Source organism: Halichoerus grypus, chromosome 1 (genome assembly GCF_964656455.1).
Source record: "Halichoerus grypus chromosome 1, mHalGry1.hap1.1, whole genome shotgun sequence".
Lineage (NCBI taxonomy): Eukaryota > Metazoa > Chordata > Mammalia > Carnivora > Phocidae > Halichoerus > Halichoerus grypus.
Genome location: NC_135712.1, coordinates 121,349,386 through 121,372,613, shown reverse-complemented (window position 1 = coordinate 121,372,613; position 23,228 = coordinate 121,349,386). Strand labels below are relative to the sequence as shown.

At 47.9% G+C, this 23,228-nt stretch overlaps 2 protein-coding genes and 2 long non-coding RNA genes across 20 annotated transcripts in view; 3 read left to right on the top strand and 1 right to left on the bottom strand.

The window, feature by feature from the left end:
• ARMC8 (armadillo repeat containing 8) overlaps positions 1–5,908 on the top strand; it is a 105,601-nt gene extending 99,693 nt beyond the window's left edge. For all 3 annotated transcript variants that reach the window (XM_078071454.1, XM_036080936.2, XM_078071453.1), the window contains one exon: positions 3,313–5,908. In XM_078071454.1, coding sequence (XP_077927580.1) covers positions 3,313–3,346 — 34 coding nt within the window. In that variant the 3' untranslated portion in view covers positions 3,347–5,908. The remainder of the gene's footprint in view (positions 1–3,312) is intronic.
• Positions 5,909–8,660: 2,752 nt separating this feature from the next.
• NME9 (NME/NM23 family member 9) overlaps positions 8,661–23,228 on the bottom strand; it is a 38,921-nt gene continuing 24,353 nt past the window's right edge. For 11 of the 14 annotated variants that reach the window (XM_036092177.2, XM_036092173.2, XM_036092175.2 and 8 more), the window contains 9 exons: positions 20,506–20,609; positions 19,656–19,727; positions 17,636–17,752; positions 16,264–16,339; positions 14,207–14,289; positions 13,821–13,913; positions 12,486–12,640; positions 11,061–11,197; positions 8,661–8,929 (listed from right to left, as the gene is read on the bottom strand). In XM_036092177.2, coding sequence (XP_035948070.2) covers positions 8,865–8,929; positions 11,061–11,197; positions 12,486–12,640; positions 13,821–13,913; positions 14,207–14,289; positions 16,264–16,339; positions 17,636–17,752; positions 19,656–19,727; positions 20,506–20,609 — 902 coding nt within the window. In that variant the 3' untranslated portion in view covers positions 8,661–8,864. Of the gene's footprint in view, positions 9,027–11,060; positions 11,198–12,485; positions 12,641–13,820; positions 13,914–14,206; positions 14,290–16,263; positions 16,340–17,635; positions 17,753–19,655; positions 19,728–20,505; positions 20,610–21,128; positions 21,247–23,228 lie in introns of all 14 variants that reach the window. The other 3 variants (XM_078071354.1, XM_078071336.1, XM_078071348.1) reach the window with 3 other exon arrangements.
• LOC144381663 (uncharacterized) lies at positions 9,433–15,753 on the top strand. Of its 2 annotated transcripts, none has more exons than XR_013447402.1 (3): positions 9,433–9,576; positions 10,401–10,508; positions 10,957–15,753. It is a non-coding gene; the product is annotated as an uncharacterized LOC144381663 (long non-coding RNA). The 2 variants fall into 2 exon arrangements; XR_013447403.1 differs by having other exon boundaries at positions 9,433–10,285.
• LOC118535686 (uncharacterized) lies at positions 18,830–23,134 on the top strand. Its single transcript, XR_013447406.1, has 3 exons — positions 18,830–19,498; positions 20,472–21,393; positions 22,758–23,134. It is a non-coding gene; the product is annotated as an uncharacterized LOC118535686 (long non-coding RNA).

The window sequence follows — 23,228 nt, the reverse complement described above, 5'->3', positions numbered from 1 at the left end:
AAAATTGATGAAGTCCTTGCCCTCGTGGAACTTACATTCTAGTACAAAAGACAGACAAATGAATATGTAATATGATAGCAGGTCATGAGATGTACTATGAAGAAAAATAGCAAGGTGAAGGAATGAAGAGTAAGAAAGTTTCTTCTCAGATAGATTAGCCAGTAAAGGCCTCTCTGAGGATGTGACATTTGATCGAAGACCTGGATGAAATGAGATAGTCTGCCAGGCAGATGTTCCAATGAATAGTATTCCAGGCAGAGGGGACAGTGAGTGCAAGGCTCTGAGGCAGGAACAAGGTTGGCATGTTCAGGAAACAACAGGAAGGCCAGTGGAGCTGCAGAAAAATAAATGAGGGGCAGGGTGGTAATAAATGCACTCCAGGGAGCAAGTGGAAAACTTTGTCGGCCATAGTCAGGACTTTGGATTTTATTCAGAGTTTAATAGGAAGTCATTGGAGAGTTTTGAGCAGAAGAGACCCTATCTGACTTGAATTTGTATAAAATCACTCTGGTGGCTCTGTAGAGAATCACCTGGGCAAGAACAGAAGCAGGGAGAGCAGTTCAAGACTACTGTAGTCCTATAGGTAAGAGATGAGGGTGGCAGTGGTAGAAATACTGAGAAGTGGTCAGATTCAGGATTTAATCTAAAGATAGAGAAAACAGGATTTGCTCAGGGATTCAATATGTAGGATATTAAAGAGAGGAAAGGAAAATGCCTAGAGTTTTAGCTTGAGCAACTGGATAGGGTGTTGCCATTTACCAAGATAATGAGGAATACAAGAGAAGTAGGTTGGGGTAGGGAGAAGTGAGGGTTCTTGTTTGGACATGCCAAGTTTTGGATGCTATTAGATATCCAAGGGACTTCTCAGGATAATGGGGCTGAGGGTATAAACTAGGAGGGTATATAAAGCCATGGAGCTGGATAAAGTCACCTAAGGAAAGAAAGAGAGAGGAAAGAAGACAGGAAGGCTAAGGACTATGCTCTGGAGCCCTCCAGCATTTAGGGGTAAATGAAAAAGATCCAGCAAAGAAAAGGAAGGAACAACCAATGAAGTAGGCAGAGACCCAGGCACAGCAGTTGTCCTGAAAGCAAGGGAAGAGAATGCCTGGACAGTGGCCATTTATCCTTCACAACTCAGATCAGGTTGTCACCTTCTCCAGAAGATCTTGCCTGATCCATTCTCCACCCTAGGCTTTGTCAGGGGACCCCTTCTGCCAGGGACTCCTGTAGCACCCATAAGACATACCACACTGTGTCGTGGCTGTCAGCTTGCTTGTCTGCCCCACTGAAGGGAAAAGGCGCTTGGTAATTGCTCCTTAAGTGAATGGCTGTGCCCGACTCTGGAGCACACAGAGCAGGCTGGGCCCCTGCCTCCCTGAAGCTTGCCATCCAGTGGGTTAAAGAAGACAAATCCCCCAAATAATTGCGGCCCAAGGCTGCTGCTGAGCTGAGTGTCCCATCAAAGGCAACTGAAAGCCAGGCACTCGCCGAAGGCTGGATTTGAGCTGTACTTTGAGGACTGGCACCCGTGCCTCCACCTCCATAGTGGTAGTAGCGGCTGCTGACTTAAGCGGTGAGCTCGGTCAGCCCGTCTCTCCTGGTTGAGGGCCACATCGTTCCCTGGGTTTCTTTTCTCATGTTCGTCCAGAAATGAAAATAGTTGTGCTCGAAATCATTTCAAGGATGACCTGGAACGTTAAAAGAGGCCTCACTAGCAGGATGTACAATAGGTTTCAGCCCTGGCCTACAATGGTTTAGATCTATCTGGTGCTGTTTCCCCATATTTGTATGGTACATAAGTTTTCAGCAGTTCTTAAACCGCGTTAAAAGAATCAAGGTTTGAGCTACCCTACCTAGTCCATCGAAGGAAAGATGATCTTGCCTCAAGAACCATCCATCTGAAAGACTCCTTAGATATTAAGAGATAGCAGGAGGATAATAAGGTTACAGTCTCTGAGGTCTAATATAACAAACATAGATAGCCCCTGAGAAAGATTCAGAAGGAGTCTGAATTGGTAGTTCTCATTTTAGTCAAAACCTTTAGTCTGTTACCTAAAGAAGACATCTCTCAGGTTCCTTCTGTCTTTAAGGCTTTGTGATCCTTTGACTTTCGAACACTTACAGATGAGGAGCTATTGCCAACCAGCCCTTTCCACCTTAGGCTCAGAGTGTCTTGGGACTGTGCGGTGAGGTAGATGATCATTAAGAGGTAGCCTGTGGCATCATTCATAAGCTTGTTTCTGTAGGAAAATGACCTTGTAGAACCCAACTCACTTATAACTTGGAGACCATCTGTATGGGGCTTTCCATTTTGATGGATTGGACTATATAGTCTTAGATAATTGCAAGAACATTTCCCTTAGTATCCACTTTTAAAACCATAGGTCATACCCATTACTTCACTATAGAGACTGCACTTGCATCCAACGTATTGCATGCCCAGTCTACCTTGGCTTACTTTCATCAGCTAGTAGTAACTGAACATTTTAGCCATTTCTTTCTATAACCTAGCAGGGGAGACCATTGCTAAAACTTGACTTCCTAATTCCCACAATTGTAGCCTCTTGAGAACCTTTACCAAGCTCATGATTGGAGTAGTCAAGGAGGCCTCCTCAGTCCCAGCTCAAAGGAAGACCCTTTTACAAGGATCAGGATGCACCCATCCTGTGTGGCTGTCATGAGACATTACATCTCTTCTTCTCCAACTAGCTGTCTTCTTCCCCAACCACTCTAACAACCTACCTCCTATGCCAGGTCAGTGTCCGCAGGCATGATGAGAAGAATGAGATGAAACTATAACCTCCTTCCTCAATTTGAAGGCATTTGAACCATGAGAGAGTCTTGGGTTGTGAGCACTAGGCCCCCCCTGCACCTTCTAATCAACACCCGAAGGCCTCTCCCTGGGTCAGTTTTCCTCTTAGCTTCGCAGAATCCTAAGTGTCCTCCCCAGTGTCCTGCAGCACCAGCTAAAAACCTGCATGGCAGTAGGAGAAAGTTAAGAATTCCGGGCCCATCGTGGCCAAATGCCAGTGACAAAGGGAAACTAGAATGTCACTGCAGCAGGTGGAAGGACAAGAGCAGCCCTTCCTAAGAGAACCTCAGGAAGAGGAATGTAGCCAGCATGGGTTTGAAGTTATCTGCTGACCACAGATCTCTGCCCCTTATGGTATTCGCCCAGCTGGGCTCACCCCAATTCCCTTTGGGGATCTTTTTAGACTCCCCCCCCCCCCCCCATTACCATCTTTGAGCCACAGGATTTTTGCCTTAATTACACTTCAGAGAGGATGGCTAACAGGAACTTTGTGATTTCAGGGCAAAAATGGCACTGCAGCAGTACCTGGCGTGATGGGAGCGCCCCGGGCACCTGCAAGCATCCCCCGTCCTTGTTCAAGGAAGTACAGGAACTAGCCTCATTTGATTCCTTCTATTTGCACAAGTCACCTTGGACTGCAGGGAGCTGTTTTGCAAAAGCAATTTGGTAGGCTTAGATCTCAAATTCATCTTGAGAACATTTTTTTGAGGTAGTAATTTCCTCAGAGGACTATTGTGTTTTGTTTTGTTTTTTTTTTCTGAGCTACCTGGACTCTTTATTAGAACAATCAATCATTTTCCTTTGGACCTACAATTTTTTGCCTATGCTGCAGCCACTTTGTGAGTGAGAATGAATGTGTCTCTGCACACATAGGTGTGTGTGCATGTGTGTGCACATGGGTCAGAATGAATGGATGTGTGTGTGTGTGTGTGAGGGATACCTCAAATTTTTCTTTTCTTATTTTGTGTGAAAATCTCTTTTCTACAGATTTTCCAGGGTTTAAGCATTGCTTGCTGTATAAAAAACTTTACTGAATTATATACAGTTTGAATGAAATGTTATTTTAAAAACAAAACAATTGTTAAGTGTTCCATAAAGGTTATGTTGAATTTTGGTCAGATGAATATTTGTAAGTAAAAAATATATGCATTTCTGAACCTCAACTTACATAGATTTTCTTTATAAAAAAAACAAAAAAACAAAAAAACAAAAAACAAACAAACAAAAAAAAAGGTTGGCTGTAGTTGGCCTGGAGTAACAGGCATGATACATGGTGCTGTGCAAAATAGTAAGCTAGCATCTTACTGCCGTCAATATCAGCAGGTACAGAGTCTCTTTTCAGCCTAATTCAATGAGCTCTCAGGCTTCCAAGTCAGATGGACAGGGTGGAGTGGAGTGAGGCAACAAATTCACCATAGGATTTTTGAACCATCAAGGGGAAATATAACTACTGATAGTGAAAGCCCAGCCCTGACTCTGGCAGGCTACACTTGGCAGGAACTGGGCACCAAGAGCCTCCCAACGGCCCTAAATCCTGCCACTGGTGTAGCGATATCTGGCAGGATTTAGAGCCAGTCATGGAACCTTATGCTCAAACTAAAGTAGGTCATAACTTCCTGGAAACAAAGTCCGATCACCTTGTGCTTCCTGAAACAGCATATATCACTGTGAAACTAAAGAATGCTCTACAGACTGCTCTGTAGAGAGAAGCGAAGAACAGGATAGTTTAGAAAGCTGTTTTTCTCTTAGCTATACTCAGCTAAAATTCTACTAGTCACTCAGGACTGCTATTCAGTGTGCTTTTGTAAAATGAGATCAAAATTTGAGTAAGACATGTGGCTGAGATCTTTTCCTGCATGAAGCCCAAAGCACTGAAGTTTGAGCGAGGGAAAGGGACTCTCCCCAGAGGATGGAAGATGGCTTCTTGTACCGCCAGTGCTCCTTCACCCTTCTGCAGCCCTTAGCTTGGCACCTGGCTCCAGCTTCTGGGGCAGCTTCAAGGTGAACTCCGCAGAGGTTGCTCTTGACTGTTTGGAGGAACAACCAGCCTGCCTTTCCCTTTGCTAACAGAAGTTCAGAGGCATTGCGGCCCAGAATCGAGGTCTGTGGCGCAGAAGCTTGCCATGAGTGTGTGCCACTGGCAGAGTCCCAAGCCTACCAGCCACTCCTGATGGGGTTGCGCACACTGAGGCCACCCCATCACCAGCCTGCACCTTCCTTGGAGGATTTAAATATGTTTGATTGCAAATGAATGTTTTTAAGTGTATTTAATGCAATTTTTCCTGTTCTCAACATGACCACCCAAGATCCAAACACAGAGATTTCCAAGTTGTTATTTTTTTTTTTTTCCCAGAACATCACCAATTTAAAAATCTGTCACAACAGGGACTTGGGTTTTGTGCGGCCATCAGAGTGCTAATGTGAGAAGGCCAGTTTAAAGAGAATCGAGTTTATTGGGAATAAAGCCTTATTTAGGCCCACTCATTGACACTTCTAGTACTGAGAAAATATCCTTGGTTGGCATTTGTAACACAAACACTATAGAGTTGGTGTTTAAAAATACCAGGTAAATATTAAGGAAACCAATAATGAATTGCTGAGACAATCTTGAACCCAGATAGCATTAGAAAGCTGAAAGCCCAATGAAATAACACTTTCACACTTAAACTCTGTGGATAAATCTTGCCTGTGGCTATAAACAGATGGTCAAAGAAAAAGTGCTTTACTATAATTAACTTTTCTGATTTGAATGAAGGAAAAATGTATTTATTAAAACAAAGCTGTTTGCTGCTTTAGGCAGGTGCAGTGTTCAGTCAGCAAGGAAGTGGGAGGAATGGGGCGTGGTCTGTGTCTCCACCCGAGTCCTTCACTAAGCTTCTCGCTCTCTCTAATACTGCATTCTGTTTCTCCTTTTGTGCCCTGATTGTAACCCAAAATTTATGAACTAGAAAAGAATGTCCAATTTAATAAGTTGCATTTTTTTTTCCTTAAGCACTTTATGCAGAACAATACATGTTCTTCTGGTAGTGTTTGGATAATATGATTTTAACACATGCTAATAAAAGCCGAGAAAAAAATCATGGCAACTTCTAAAAAGGAGTCTGTTTTCCGAATGTCTAGAACATTAGGAAACATTGGAAGATAATGTGTCCCGGCTTTTGGAACTTATGATTCTTGGTGAATAAGAGGCCAGGGAGTGACTTTGCATTTCAGAGTGGGGGCCAATGCCCTCTGGTAGTTACAGCTGTGCTATAGGGGCATCTGCAGCAGTCTGGGAACCCCTCTCCTTGGCCTCCTGAAGTCTAGCAGACCTTTTACAGGTGGCCACTCCCAGCCACCAGGACCTCCCCAGTGTTGTGTCCACTGCCTCCATCCTCTCCTCAGCCCCTTACGTACACCACGCTTCCACTGCCACTACTCACTGGCCTCAGGCCCAGAATTTGGCGGATGACCAGTGGCCCCAACAAGCCGCTGCTCCCCTTTGCAAGGATGCCCAGGTGCTCTTCATGGACTGCACACTCCTTCTCCCCATCTCTAAAATGTAGAGAAGCACCTCTTCCCTCTTGGCCTCCCTAGAAACAGAAAGCCAAGGACATCTACCCCGGAGCGTGGGGGTTGGGGAGAGAGCGTGGGGGGTGGTGAGGTGGTTGGCAGGGGAGGGAATTCCCTGCCACAGGGCAAACATGAAAGTGAGACCTGGGAAATGGGAGACTGACCCCAGATTCTAATGGAGAGCTGACAGGAGGAGATCCCAACACCTTGCCACCTGGGATAGGGGCTGGTGCTGCCCCAGTCCTGCTCCTTTGCACATTTCTCCTGATTGTTGGGCAGAGAGGCCTGTGTCCATTTCCAGCATGAGGGTAGTTTTTGGTTTACGCCCTGGCTTCTGGGGAAACTGGGAACCCCTGCCTCAAGGGCCACATCGTGGCCTACGTAGTCACCTTTCCTCCCTATATTTATGCAGTCCCTGACTCCTGGCCTTGGCTCTGCTGGGCAGTCGGCCCTCTCGCTGAGTGGAGAGCCAGAGCCAGTCATTAGAAAGGAACCACCCTCTTTATTTCATGCAGTGGGGCCTGCCTTCCACCCTATCAGGCATTCACACCCAGGAGCTGAGAGGTCTTAATGCCCAAAACAGCACCCATTCTGCATGCCCTGGTTTGCTTCCATTGTAGGAAGCCAGGCCCAGGGCCTCTGCTAAGGAGTTCCATCCTCAGAGTGGGCTGACATTTTAGCCACTCTCATGAGGCTTCTCTCCTCCAACACCCCCCCTCCCCCGCACCCCTGTTACTTCTGCTTTGAACCTTCCAGACTCTAAGAAATGCTCTACCAAGTTATAGATGGAAAGTATGTGTCCCCACTTCTCCCCCTCTAGTGCCCCTCCTGCCTTCCCCTCTCCCAGCTCCACCACTCCCAGCTACTTCCTGGGGAGGCTTAAAGGTCATCACAGACAGCAACACGCATCACCCCTACAGTCTCAGTTCCGCCACCTACTCTTCCTCTCCCCCGACTGCTTTCAGAGGCCTTGGGCAAACCATTTCTCATCTCTCCACTGATGGAAGATCCTTGGCTTCCCAGCTTCTGGGGAGATCAGATAGCGGTCAGCTGGGTGCACCCCCAAGTAGCTCATTCAGAAGCACGCAACACCTGTGTGTGTAGAAGAGGTGCAGGGTTCTAATGCCCCTGCTCCTCCAAGGCATTGAATCCCCCTCTTGAACCCACTCACAAAGGAAAGAGCACAGTCCCATGGTGGGCTGAATATCTGGAGGTCTGGAACAGTGGATTCAATTTTCCTGACATCCCGTCAGGGAGGGACCCTCTGAGTACGTTGTTTCTCATGGAGGTCAGTACAGATGCTAATGAACACAACGGGCATGCATGTTCGCATCTAAAGGTGACAGTCATGGGGAATGCAGCCACCCACCCAGAGTCACAGGACTTGCTCCCCACTTCACACAGCCTGACTCATCCTTCCGTCCCCAGTGCCAGCATAGCATTGGCATAAAGAGTAATGCACCCATGAAGAGCAGTCTTCTGGGAGCTAACTGCGCATTTAAAGAACTTCAAGTCATAGAGCAGAGTCTTCTGGAGAAAACCAGCAAATGAAAGGAAATCGCTAACATTTGCCTTGGGGAGTAGAACACAGCCTTTTTCCTCAGAGAAGAAATTGGATGCCTGGGCTTAGTGAATTTTCAAATGGACCACAGAGCAAACTAGCAGGAGGGAGTAGCTATCCATGTTACTGTTCACAGGGGTAATAATAGTTACTTTTTATTGAAAACCTTCTGTGAGATTTTCAACCTCAAGGGCATAGCCATGGAAGGATGGGCTCAACCAGGTGATGTAGCGAAAGCTGGAGGCAACTTGGCTCCACTGGGAGCTCTCAGACTTTAAAATTAGGCAGTAGCCAGAATCAGAAACCAAAGAAACGGGGGGAGGGAGCATCAAGAAAATCAGATGAACCCTGGTTCCAAATGTAACTCCCAAGCATTTCTTTATGAACATGGCCTGATTCATGGAGAACCTCAGGTGGCCAACTGGGCAGCGTTGCAGGACTGTCCCCGTGACTGGGTAGGCAGCAGGAAGATTAAAGCCAATTTCTATCTGCCTCCACGTCCATATGCCTGGAAGTGTTATAGCCAATCTTTTTGCACTGTTTTCAAGTTCATAGTTACCAACTTGAACTTTAAACTTGTTTAGTCCACAAAGTAGATTTATTATTGGGGCAACACTGTCCTGTGTAACTCAGTATCCCCTGAGATGTCACCATATCACGCCAGGGTAAAATAACGGATGTCCATTTATTTTATAAAATCCCAGAGGTAGCAAAAAACAAAAGCAAAAAACTATGTATTCTATATACTGTTTAATAAGGCAACGAAGTATATACTATTCTTATTGTTCATGAGACATAGCTAAACCAAAAAAGTATTGGTGCTGAAAAGAGTAAGTTCCGATTCTGGAGCTTTCCTATGTGCAGCTGATTCGAATGCACTGACATTTCATCTCGTGGCCTTGCCCCTGGTCACATGCTCCGGAAGAGCAACCCAGCCTCTCAGTCCATGTCCTCAGGGAATCGACGTGCCTCGGTGGGGCCCGCCGCTCCTTCAGCCCCGTGGCCTGTGGGACGACAGATGTTCTGCAGGACTTCTGAAACGTAGCCCTGTGCCCATCCTCTGTCCCACTCACCATCCACAAAACAGCAGGAAAAGGGGATCTAAGTACATCACAGACAATGAAGTGAGGGGTCAGGGTGGAAGGGACAGCAGAGAAAGGTCCTAATACGTGTGTTCCGGACCAGGAATTAAAAATTAGGAGAATGAGGGGCACCTGGCTGGCTTGGTTGATGGAGCATGAGACTCGATCTTGGGGTTGTGAGTTCGAGCCCCACGTTGGGTGTAGAGATTACTTAAAAATAAAACCTTTAAAAAAAAAATCAGGAGAATGAGTAATTTGTTGAGGACTTAATATGTGTCAGGCCCCAGGCTAAGAACTTCAATATCCTTTGTGTCCTTCCATCTTCACAACAGCCCTGTGAGGAAGATCCCTGTTGTGGAGATGTTATTATGGGGCTAATAATGGGTCTGTCATACGGGGCTAATAATGGGTCTGTCAATATCTCCATTTCACAGATGAGGGACCTGGGGCCCAGAAAGGTAACTTTCCCAAGGCTATTCAGCTGACAACTAGCGGAGCCAGGATTCAAACCCAGGATGGTCTTGTCTCCAGTGCCCTTGAGCCCTGACCCTTAGCAGAGACAGTGATGGGTAAGTTGGAAGCACACTGTGCTCCTGACAACTGAGGAGGACTGACACATGAAACAAATGAGCAGCACATCAGCACCCCGACAAGCCTGCTTCAGAATCATGCTCTCAGGAGGCTGGGTATTTATCCCTGGAATGTGTCTGGGCTCAGACCCCTGTGGAACTGTCCCCTTTGCTCATTATCACCTGGGGCCCAAATGTCAGGCTCGGGATCTCCCAACACTCTGCTCAGTAGCTCCGATGAGTATTCCCCAGCCAGGCCACTCTCCTCCTTCCCCAGACTTGGCCATGAGTTATTCTACTTGTCTCCAATCGCCCCCCAAAGGATGAAGATGTGCCATGACCCTGGACACATAAGGAAATGCATCAGGGGCGCTCTCTGAGGGCAGGTCCCTCGAGGAAAGCGGGCCCTGGTCACCAGAGTGAGATTTCCTCCCAGCAGGGGAATGGCTTTGAAGAACCACAGCACACACTTGCATGAGTCAAACTAGGTCTTTTTGATGCCTATAATGCCACACTTCCCATGTTCTCTCTACTCTACACCCCACCGCTGCACCCAGCTTGCCCCTCAGCTGGCAGCAGGCAGCCACAAGGATTAAATGAGGGCCGGCATGGGCCAGCTCCTGTGCCATCTTCCATTGCCCTCAGGCCACCTATTCTTACTCAGCTGGATTCAGATCTTGAGGAGACTGTGAACATAGCAAACATTTAGGTAAATATATTGATTAAAACCCAAACATTTGTGCACAAGTGTGTTGTTACCATTTCAGATCTACATGCAGCCTTCTCCCAGGAATCCCACCCTCACATCCTTTGCTTTTTCCCAGGATACTCACCCCCTGGCCCCTCCCACCTCACCTCAAGCTCAGACCACGGATACCCAACTCGGCAGCAGGAGCATCATAGGCCAGGCCTAGTTCTACTTGTGGAGTGGGGTAAGTCACATGCACTCTGGACCCCTTGGGTTTCTCACCCAGATTTGGAGGTGGAGATGACCTAGCACACTTTTCCCAAAATGTGGGGGCTGAGGGATACAAGAGTCACAGCAGGCTCAGGGCCCTTTTGTATAATGTTCCACTGCCCAGCAGCCCCACCAAGGGCCTGGCGTGGGGTGTGTGAAGCACAGAGGAAGTGAGGAAGTGACCTCTGGCCTCTAAGTGGCTTTGAAGCAGGGTTCTAGAAAGCTAGTTACATTTTCCCAGTGGTTTCCACAAGAAAATGCAAAGTAACTTTGCAATGAAAATATGACTCCAAAGTAAGAATGCAGAAAAAAAAAAAAAAAAGGTAATGAAGTATTAAAAAGCAACATCATTACTCTGTGAAAACACAAAACAGATCAGGACTGCTACTAAAGTTATATAATGGCCCCTCTTTTTCAAATAGGACCTTCTTAGATTGAAGACTCAGTTACCACATAGTTATTATCAACCCCCGCCAAATACTCACTGCAGATTTAATAAAGAACCAAAACGGCCTTGATGACTTACCCAGAGAGGCTTCTAGAACTTCGTCTGAAAACTTAAACGTGGGGAAGAGCAATGCCAGTTCCCGGCTGGCGGCGTCTCTGTCCTGGCTTCCATGGACTGCGTTAAAGGGCATTTCTGTGCCGAACTGAGCACGGAGACTGCGAACATAGGTAAAATGCACAAGAAACAATCGTTTCATTTGCAAAGAAACATTTTGCTCTCCGGCAACATGGGCACCAGCAACCAGTCAGCACCCCGCGTTTCTGTGAAATGGCTTTCTCTCCGTTGGAAATGCCAAGAACAACAAGGACAGTAGCTGACATCTATTCCATCGTGATGTTGGGTGTTCTGGGCAGGTTGCCAGGTACTTCACATACATGATCCCGTTTCATTTGCACCACAGCTCTGTGAAGGACACTCTGTCATGATTCTCAGTTTAAATACGCACGAGTCACGGCGCAAGCTCGGGAGCTCCCATTCTGTTGCTATCACTACCAGGGACTAGCACCCTGCCAGGAGCTCGAGGGTGTGCATCATTAATTCCTCAATAACAGCATAAGATAATACTAATATTGCCAGGGCTTCCTTTGTGTCAAGCACTGTTCCAAGTGTTTCATATGTATATATACATATATACACATACATACGTAAGTACATATGTTCATTTAATCCTCACATCAATGTCTGAGGCATTGTAGTACCCATTTTTCAGATGAAGACACTGAGGCACAGAGAGATTAATGCATGGCCCTAGGAAGTGCTCTTAACAACACTCAGTGGCATCCCAGGATAGGTGTCATAACCCCATTTTACAGATAAGAGAACTGAGGCTCAGAGAAAGGACTTATCCGAGTATGTGGTTAGCTAGGATCTGAACCCTAGGCTGTCTTACTAGTCCCACGTATGAATGTTCTGGCCCCCTACAACTGCAGGGTACAACTGCAGTTACTTAGTCTCTTGCTCATTTCTTTCCTGGTGGCTGGGGCTCTCTCAGCTTCAAAGGCAAGACACAGTGAATTTGGCATTGGCGATGCCAGGCTAAATACAGGGCCAAGGCAGCCTAGTGCAGAGTGCAGAACCAGGTGCTCAGACTCTAGGGGGCCTCAGAACACCCTGGGTGGGGAGGAGAGTGGAGAGAGTTGAGTCTACAATGCAGATCCCTAGGCCCTGCCCAGAGTCTCTGACTTGGCAGACTTTACCAGGGCCCTGCAATCCATATTTCCTGGATGAGTGTTGCATGTGTTTTCTGGGACCACACTATGGAACCCTCTTAACTGTAGGACTGGATCAGAGGGTGAAGATAGCAGGGCCTCCTCAAATAGATAACAAAGAGGTCAGAGTCTCTCCAAATATACATAAAAGGGGGATTTGGGGCTGAATATAGAGCAGGGCTCTTGGCTTCCTAGGTTTTGAGATAAATGAAAAGAACACAGCTGGTAACATCACCTGTCAGGCTGCTCCCTCCTTGCCACATCAGGGTCACAGGGCCCCATGAGCGTTCGCCAGGCAGCGGTCACGTCCTCCGTGCCCTCAGGCCTGGTGAGGATCAGGAGGTGGCTCGGTCCACTGCACATGTGATGTACCAGCTTCTCAAATGCCTCCTAGCACAGGGAGAGGAAACGGTGACCCAGGGCAGGGGTCCTGGGGCCTATAGTGGGTCAGCGGGCCCATCCCACCCTCAGGAAGGGAGGGGCTCAGTGAGCAGCCTTGCCACAGGCCAGCATGCCCATGGAGGGCCCAGGGAGGGGTGGTGGTGATGACCAGCCACACGCAGAGAACCCAGATAAAGGCAAAGGCAGGAAAATGAGGCTTTGAATTGACTTGTTTAGGGTTGGGTGAGAGACTATAACAAGTTAGGTAGGGACGTGTGTGGAAACCATGTGGATGCTGGGTAACCATGGGGTGCGATGTAGCTAAGACTTATTTTTTGCAAGGCCTTGCAACCCTTCCTGCTGCCTCAAGTAGCAGTACTCTGGTTTTCCTTTGGGGAGTAGCCCTTCCCCATTTCACTTGGCCTAGTCTGGCTGACAACCATGATGCCCCTCCATCCCCTCCAACCCCACCAAACACACACACCTCACCTGAGAGGTGGGGCTATGACCAAGCTAGGTCCACTAGGCCTCCGTCCCAAGTAGGGGAGTCAGAAGCAGAAGCACGTGGAAAGTGGTTGAATCTGAGCTGTCCAACAGCAGCACCTAAAGTGACTGTTCATGGGATTCTGCTCCTAAGGTCCCTACAACTGTCTTGGTTCTTTTTTTTTTTTTTTAAGATTTTATTTATTTGACAGAGAGAGACACAGCAAGAGAGGGAACATAAGCAGGGGGAGTAGGAGAGGGAGAAGCAGGCTTCCCACGGAGCAGGGAGCCCGATGTGGGGCTCGATCCCAGGACCCTGGGATCATGACCTGAGCCGAAGGCAGACGCTTAACGACTGAGCCACCCAGGCACCCCAACTGTTTTGGTTCTTCTCCCCAACACCTTCTTGTTCAACTCCTTCAACTATCTTCTTCAGTTCTGGGAGCTATGGAGTATCCTTCCAATAAATTCTTTATGTCATTACTTAAGTTAGAATCAAAATCTCTTCTTGCAACCAAAGAACTTTTTACTTGATACACACTATAATCATTATTCTGAGAGCAAATTCACGGCCTTCTTGCTGTTCATGTTCTTGTTCTTCGTAATACTCGATTTTCTCCCAAACTAACATCAATCTATAAACATAATGTTGGAGAAAGAGAAAGAAATGAGAGTGTGTCGGACATGTGGAAGCAGATGAGCTGACCTCCCCAGCTTTGTGTTGATAGAAAAGTTGCATTTCTGCCTCTGTCATGGTTCTCTCTTCATTTGCTAAAATGTCAAAACCGGCTTTGTGGATCTGTAAAATATACATATGTTGTGAAAGGGTAAATCAAGCCCAAATCCACATTCAAATGTGCTGAAAAGTAAAAGATAATGGGAAAGATAACATTAAAAGCAGCGAAGACCCTCATCCTCATCGTATCTGTCCCAAACGGATTTAAAATGTTTCGTTGACTTAACTAGAATTTGGTTGGAGCTCCTCAGAAGCCTCCTTTTCCCACTAGCACACTGTTGTTTGATGCCCCGCCCCTGCTTTTCCAGCAGAGGAGACATGAGGGCAGTCTGTCCGGGAAGCGTTGTCTCTCTTACCTTCATAATAATCTCATCAGTCTTTCCGTGGACCACTGCGTCTGGCTTAATGATGGCCAAGGTGCAGGTCTTCCCTGATGAAGCTGGGGTAGGGGTGGGGAGGGAGAGCAGGGAGGAGATCAGAGACTACTCAGGAGCAGAGCTCCAGCAACAACTGGAAGAGTCAGCTTGGAGCTGGGGAGAGCTGGAACAGAGGCAACACGGGCCTGGCCTCTCTCGTGCCTTCCTGTCACCTCCCCTGACTCCGAGCCTCTAGCTGCTGTCTACTCTGTTCTCTTACTCCACTGGCTCCTTCGCCAGAGCTTCTTTTTAACTTTTCTGGCATATGGGCAGTAATGACTGCCCCAGGCCCTGAATCTGTATGACTTTTCAGCACCAGCACGTTCTCCTGAGAGAAGATCAGACTGGCCAGTTCGTTGTGTGGAGCCAAGGTACCAGTCAAAGCTCCCTGAACAGTGTCCTGATGGCTGTCCTTTGGTCAGTGCCCATAGGTCCAATCAGCTCTGGTGACGCGGGAGGTGGCACGTGATTGTAGTCCCTGCTCAGGCCTGTAGGGGGCGTGGTGTCCAGTCCATAAGCCCAGCCCTACTGTACTCCTGTTTGTATCAGCTTGGCCTTGGTGAGCTTCCTACACTCTCCACAGACTCTGTACCCCCCATAGCCTATTTTCTGTTTTCAACCTTTACATCAGTTGTGTGGCAATGAAACATGACAACATCTGCGTTTGAGGAGAACTTCCTACTCTGAAAATCTCAAAAACTTGTGTACTGCAAAAATGTGAATCATTTTAAGCAACAAATCTATCCATTTTTCTTATTTCTAATGTCCCATGAATCCTTAGTCTTTAAGGGACTCTTAAAATGAAATCCCTTATACGTTGACCCATTAATGAGAACCCCTAGAGGCGCGGGGTGAGAAGAGAAGAGGCCAGATCAGGGCCCAGAGAATTCCAGCTTGAAAGGGGAGCAAATGAGAAAAGGCCAATGAAGGGGAGGCTGTGGAGAGGCCAGAGACGTAGAAGGAAAACGAGAAAGGTCATGACATCTCAGAAACCAAAAGAGACGAGGGTTTGGAGAAGGAAGGCACCGTCAACATCATCCAAGTCCTCAGAGGCTGTAGGATATGACTGGACACTGTGTGTTGGATTTGGCCACCAAGGTCAGTGGTGCCCCATGAGCACCAGGGAGCAGGTCGGGCAGGAGCCGAAGGTGAGGGGTGCCCAAGGAGTATGGGAGCTCAGGAAGTTCAGGCATGGAGGGAAGGAAGGCTAAGGGCAAGGGCAGGCTTTTAGGTTATTTTCTAGGTGGAGAGACTTGATTTGAGAGGAGATAATGAAGGAGGGAAGAGGAGATCATCCAAAAAAGGAGGTAACAAATGTTTCCTGCAGAGGACAGAACACTGATTTTTTCACACGTGAAGTGTTTTTGCTCTCTGAACTGTGCCTCTTTCCTTGTTAGAATCCAAACTCAAACAGTCCTCATTATCCCCCCACGAATAAACAGCCTCTCTGCTTCACACAATAATAAAAATCTTCCTTCTCCTTCCAACTCGGTTCCTGAACTTAATGCTGGTTTCCCCTAGAGTCTCAGTTACTGTCACAAGCCACCTTCTAACTTCTGGCTTCCCTGCTGTCAGGTCAAGTTGTTCTTCCCATAGTAAAGGTTCAGGAAGAACTATGACGCCCAGGACTCCTGACTTTTGGACGCTTCAGAAAAAGGTGAAAAAAAGAAATGAGCTCTTTAGCTCAAATGAAGACTAAGGAAACATCAGCATCATTACTTGAAATTCTACCTTCCTTTTTATTAAGTGGGGCTTTTCCTAATGTGGGGTAATAGCCCTGAAAGTCATACTTGTGATACTTGAGCATGATCAGAAAGCTGCAAAAAGTACCTACAATGTCAAGAAAGGGCAGAAGGGAGATTGGGCACAGTATGTTTGAAGTCCGGTGACTGGAAACCGAATGTTTCACGGTTAATCTTCCCAGAGTTCAGATTGCCCAAATCACTGATGACTCATATGCTTTGCCTTTTTGTCTTGCTTACTGGTTCTATACTCACCCACATCCACATCTTCACCATTGTCCTTGTCATGGGAGAGGCATCCATCTTCATCAGACAGAGCCTCGTCTCTAATCTAGAGCAACACATGGGTCATGAACAGAAAGTAGTTAGCTAATTAAAATTACCACAAAGACCTCCAGCAACCGACAGAAGCCAAAAAAAAAAAAAAAAAAAAGCAAAGGCCTGAAATGCAGAGCCAAGAAAAGGGGGTCAAGAGCATCAGCCTTGGAAACTTTACAAGATCCTTTTTAGCAGCCGGATGACGGTGGAGGTGAGGGTGTTCGAAGACAAGGAAATCCATGCTGACTTTAAGGTTTAGATTCGGCCCATTTCCACAAACATCAAGTAGAAAAGATGAAGTAGGGAGTTGGCCAGAAGACAAAGGAAGAAGTGACATACAAGGAGATACTTATCAACTGGCTCCCCCGGGCAACGTTAGTCGTGAAGACAGACATCATCTCCCCCTGGAGGGGGCACAAGCAGGTGTGATTTTCGGAGAAAAATATGGATTCTAAGCCATTCTATAAAAACAGGGCTTCACTATTTGGAAGTGAATATGAAAACTTGAACAATGAATACTGAACAACGTAAGGCTCATTGGACAGAAGCTCAAAGCACCAGGCAATGCCTCTCTCTATCTGAGGTGGTGTCAGTGTTCAATGGCAGCCAAATTTTTGTGAGAAACTTGTAGTCGATGCTGTCATAGAAATAATTTATCAAAATCACAAGCCATGCTGATCCTATTGCTCGTGTGAATGACAGGGCTTAATTTCTAAATTAAACGATCCCTCGGGGATCACAAGTAAAACTTTCAGGTATGGGAGGCGAGGGCAGATCACCAGGAGAGAGCTCACGGTGAGGCTGACTTCTACCCACTACTCTACTCCATAACTTTATCTTCATTTCTGAACATATTGTCAGGGTTCCAGAAACCCCTGTTAAGAATTGAAGCAGGGGATGAACGGGAAATGGATAAGAGAAGTTCAAGTGCTCTGGATGAAGGGGGCGACTTTTTAAAATGAGTTTTTAAAATGCATGTATGGGACGCCTGGGTGGCTCAGTCGGTTAAGCATCAGCCTTTGGCTCAGGTCATGATCCCAGGGTCCTGGGATCAAGCCCCGCATCGGGCTCCCTGCTCAGAGGGAAGCCTGCTTCTCCCTCTCCCACTCCCCCTGCTTGTGTTCCCTCTCTCACTGTCTCTCTCTCTGTCAAATAAATAAAATCCAAAATAAAATGCATGTATGTCCTAGTGGGCACTGCCTCCCCGAGCCCTCGGGTGGGCATTTAATGGCACTTGCCACTGAGCGCTCCAGGAAGATTGGTGGGACCGGGAGACACCGAGCTCGGCGCTGGTGGAAGCACTCCTTACCACTTTTCGCTCGCGGCCTTCGGCCAGCACCTTCTTCTCAGCCTCCAGCTGCTCTCGGATGGTTTTCTGCAGCAGCGGGGCGTTGGCTCCTCTCACCACCGCCACCAGTTCTCCCCCCTAGAACACAGAACACACGCGCTACCCAAACCGCTTGAACTCTTCTTCACAGATCTTCATCTCTTTGAAGGGCCAGCGAGTGTCCAAGAGCTTTGCTTAGGCGTGTGCCCAAGGCCGAGGCCGCCATCCACTGCTCTGCCTTCTATCCCATGCCTCTCCTTTCAGAGCTGCCTCCAGGGAAACAGGGAGTTAGTTAAGGGAGGAGCAGGGCAACGAAGTTGTGGGTGACTAAGGGTGGCCTAGACATGGCTCGTCCACTTGACAAATACCTATTGAGCGCTTACTCTGCCAAGCCCCAAGACAGAGGCAAAGAATATGAACAGTCACCATGAAAAGCCAGAGTTGCCTGCTTCAGGGAACGGGAAGCCAAGTGGGGAGAGAGGTGGTCATATCAAAGAAACAATTACAATAGAGTAAGATCATCACTTTAAGAGGGGGAACATACAGGATGCTTGGCATTCAGGGCAAGAATGGATTCCCAGTTCCGTCCGGGGGGGTCAGAGGAGACTTCATTCACAGTGGAGATGGTGTTTGGGGCCACTGAGTCTCGGCTTTAACCTTCCCAGCAGTCAGTCTCTGCCTATTACTCACAGAAGCTGGTGGAGAGTGGGCCCTCCCCCGTTCCCACCCCGCCCCGCAGGGGGCCCACCACAGGGTGAGAGGCTGTGATGGAGCCCGCCGCCTTGGCACCTGCTCCCACACAGTCTAGTGTGATTTATGCCTTCATCACTACAGGCTCAAGCAAGCGAACCCCTGTGGCAGCGATCGCATTTCTGCGCCTGTGGCCCACTGTCACTTTGGCTCCTTCCCACTTCTCCCTCCATCCTCACCCATGTTTCAGCATCTAACTCCAGTCTTCTGTCAAGAATCAACACCCAAGGGGCACCTGGGTGGCTCAGTCATTAAGCGTCTGCCTTCGGCTCAGGTCATGATCCTGGGGTCCTGGGATCGAGCCCCGCATCGGGCTCCCTGCTCTGCGGGAAGCCTGCTTCTCCCTCTGCCACTCCCCCTGCTTGTGTTCCCTCTCTCGCTGTGTCTCTCTCTTCAAATAAATAAATAAAATGTTTAAAAAAAAAAAAAAAAAAAAGAACACCCAAATAATGTTTGCCATAGGCTTCCAATCCATGATACTTGTAGTGCCGTGGGCAGGAATCTGCAGGTTTCCGAAGTGAACAACCCTGGCCTGGCTGTCAGGAGAGGTGGGCGGGTAGGTCTCAGTTTCCCCTGACTGGATGAGGACGGGCTGCAGTCAGGAATAGCGTATCTGTCACAAGCCTTTGGAGCCTGGCTGGTGACCTAAGCTAGGAAGCCAGGTGTGAGGCAGTGGGCCCGGAGGGGCATGGGGCCAGAGCGTGGATGTCACACCCCAAGACATCCAAACTATCTTTCAAAACACGGAACTACTTGGTTTTCCTCAACAGTCCCTTTCATTTCTGAATTTCTGTAAACATATCTTCACATCCTACGATTAAATAAAAGTGAACGCAGAGCTTGTCTACCCCATTAGAGTATGTGTGCTGAAAGCTTCCCTCTACAGAGCGGAGGATAGAAATCTTGAAACCTTGTGCTCTGTCCATGAGCCAGAAGGAGCAGACGCTCTTGAGTGACTCCCATTCTTTCCCATGTACAGCCAATCAGGAAGGCTGCTGAGTCCAGAGTGACCCTCGGGAGCTGTGTCATCCCAGGCCTCCCCGCCAGCGAGCCGTGCCACCGTTCAAGGCAGGGACCTGCATTACCAGGACTTAAGTATGCCTCTCCTTACCCCAGATAACAAATGCAGTCAAGGAGGAAACAATCCCTTGTTTGGATCAGTGAAGCCTCTTGGTGACTTTCAGGGAGACGCCTCTAGCGGAACCCTGATGATCTGCAATAGTTCTGGGTCTGGTTCTGCAGATGTACTTACTGCATAAAACAGAAAGTTCGGCTCACACCTCCCTCGGTACTTTTCAAGGACATCAAGACAATCTGCTTCTGCCTAGAGAAAACAAGCTGTCAGGAGGGGCCTGGGGTGCCGGGGACGCAGGGGCATGATGGTGGGCGACCACACAGGACAATACCCACACAGACACACACCGCACATATACACACATAGACCCCATAAACAGCACGCACACACACACACGCACGTGCACACACACACACCCCCTCTCCACACACAGTTTGCCTTCCGTGTCTGAGAAGCCCTGTGCGGGGGCAGGCATTGCTGCCACACGCCCTCCCCAGAAGGGTCAGAACTGACTCCCCATGAAGAAAGTGCAGAGTCCTTGAGAGGTCAGCGTGGGTGAATTTTCTCCTGTGTTCCGCCTATGAACCTCTAATCCGAGTGTCTCTCGCACACTTCTCTGGAATTTATTCCCATTTCCATACATTCATCCAAGGAAATATTGGCCAGAAATTCCCCATGATGGAGGACAGCATAAAAATCTTGGAACTCTGTGCTCTGAGAGTAAGACTTCAGAGTCCCCAGTGTTCATGAGCCAGAAGGAGCACGTGTGTCGGGTGACGTGCACCCCTTCCCTGTGCACAGGGTCAAGAGATGCCGGAGCTCAGAGTGACTGTCGGGGGCTAGGGGTGGGGTAGGAATCTTTTATCTCTAAAGAAACTATAAAGCACCATAACTGATGACCCAAAATTTCACAACCGATGCCTTTTCAATGATCTGGAAAAAAGGCAGCTCATGCTTCCTGTCCCTGATTTTAAATGTTTAATTATTTTACAGTGTCGTGTAACATTCAGCTGAGAGAGGATCTTACTAATGCAAAATGCAGAAGGTCCAGGCCAACCTCCATCCTCATCTTCTGGAAGAGGCTCACCACGGGTTTGCAGGGCCCACACCAGCCTTGATAGACGTCAACAACTGTGTGGAACCAAGAAGCAGGAACATTCAGCGGTCACTAGCACTCACCATGTCAGGCAAAATTTATACCTGCAAACTCTAACTCCTCTCCAGTGCACGTCTGTTTGCAGGGTTATTTAATGGTTCAAGGGATTTATTCTCCCCTTGGAATAGGGTCGAGCATGGAAACACAGCCACCCCTTATTCTTACAACTGCAGGATTCTGAATTCTAAACAGAATGAAATAAGTGTGGTAGAAAACAGTTTTCTTTACGGATCTTTTACCTGCAGTCATTTCAGGCTACGTTCACGGCCAGGCTGGTACAGAGTAGCCCTCAATAAATATTTGAATTGTACTAAAATTATCTATTCTAAAAGAGGTCACGGTAGGCGGCCTGTCAGCACACAATCAACTCTTAGCTGCTTTGATAATAAACACAGTTTTGACATTTTCCCCTGATAGATTAAAAGCCACTTCTTTGGGTAAAGGAGAGTTTTATTTACTTTATAAAATCAACATTGTTCTCCTGAAAAGTGTACCTGATAGAGACCTAGATGGTAACTTGGCTACTTTCTTCTTTGTCAGTCCCAGTCTATGGAGTGTGCCAGGACAGGGCTTGAGGGAACCCTCTCGTCTGATTGCACGAGGCCCCAGGGCCTGTGGGAAAGCGAAGCAAGCTAAGCCAACACATGTGTACCAGATACATGCAGGACGTGTCCAGCCCCATCATGACGACACAGCTAGTGCTAGACTGTGTGAAGTTCAAAGACATGAAGTTCAAAGACGTGAAGTAACTAACCCAAGGTACAAAAGAAAAATTAAATTCTCAAGCAGTAGAATCTAGTTTTAAACCCAGGTTAGTCTGAGTGCATGCTCTTTCAACTACTCCAGGAAAGAAGCAAGATGCATGGATTCAGGAGTGTTGGTTAGTTTCATCAAGCAACATAGTTTTGCAGGGAGAAAGTGAGAACCAAGTTGGGTATGGGAGGGATGAGGAAGCCAGGCACAGGGGGTTAGTGGGGGTGGGAGGGAAGGAAGGGAGGAATCCACAGACTTTGAAAGGGAAGGGAAAGGGGGGGGGGCGGGGATGAAAGTCACGTGGGTGTGGAAAGGACTCTACCTTGGAGCCTGGCAGAGGAAAAGAACTGGGTGGTGGCAGGGAGAGATCATTTGCGGGAAAGCTCGGTTCTAGACATGCTGGGTTTCCAGTTCGAGCAAGAGAATCTAATCTAAGGCCAGTGGTTTCAAAGGCAACCAGGTACCTGCAGAGACGGAGACAGATTTGGGCCTCCTGGGCACCCACATGGAGGACAAAGCTCCGGGTTTCGCTGAGGATAACAGCTTCACACTTGAGGGGCCTGGGGATTTCAATACACCAGGGAGGTGTAATGGGGGAGGAAGGCATTTGGGTCAAGCCAGGAAAAAGTCTTTGAAGACCTCAAGGGCCTGTGTTTGGGCCCACCAAGGAAAGCAGGTTCACACCCCCACTGGGGAAAAAATGGGACCCAATTAGCTACCAATCTCTGCAGGATTTGCACCCATAGTTCAGCTTCCTATCTCCCCTCGTAGTCCCTGGCTCTCTGAGCAGTGGTGGGGCAAGGGCATACTTCACAGGTTATGGGGCAGAGAGCAGGACTGGAGAGGAAGTGTATCAAGAGTTACAAAGGAAAACAGAGAAGACATCGGGGAGGAAAGAAATGGCAGAGAAAATGAAAAGGTGTGTGTGCACGTGTGTGTGTGCACGTTCACACATGGGGAGAGATAAGAGCAGACACAAGCTGGCCGAGCAGGTGTGTTTGTAGGGAGAAGAACTGAGCAGATACAGAGAGAGGAAGGGAGCCCAGAGCTAAGCACAGTCAATGAAACGAGAAAGGAACTGTAGTGGCAGGTGTGGCAGGCAGCCTCTAAGAGGCCAGGGGGGGAGTCCTGCCTCCTGGGATGTAACCCCGTGCCCTTGAGGGCAGGCCGGACCTAGTGCCTGGCTTCTAACAATGGAGTAGGGCAAAGCAATGGGATGTCACTTTTCAGATTCAGCTACAGAAAGACTTTGACTTGCATATGTCTCTCCCTCCCCCTCTGCCCCCCTTCCTCTGGGGAAGAAAGTTACTGTGTTGCAAGTAGCTTTATGGAGAAATTGATAGCAAGAACTTGATGTCTCTGTCCAATAGCCAGCAGGGCCCGGAGTCCTGCCAACAGCCTCGTGAATGAAGTTGGAAATGACCTTCTAAGATCTGTCAGAGCCACATGACCGAGCTTAGAAGCAAATTGGACTTTAGTTGAGCTTTGACATTCCCTGTCTTACACCTTAACTGCAGCCTGGTGAGAGACCCCAAACCAGAGACACCCCAAACCAGAGGTGAAGCAACACCTGGATTCCAACCCCACAGAAACTGTGGGATAAGAAATGTTCATTTTTGGGGCGCCTGGGTGGCTCATTTGATTAAGTGTCTGCCTTCAGCTCAGGTCCTGATCTCAGGGTCCTGGCATCGAGCCCTGCGTCGGGCTCCCTGCTCAGCAGGGAGTCTGTTCCTCCCTCTGTGCTCTCTCGCTCTCTCAAATATATAAATAAAATCTTTAAAAAAAAATAAATGTTCATTTTTTTAAAAACTACTAAGTAAATTGCAATCGATAACATACAA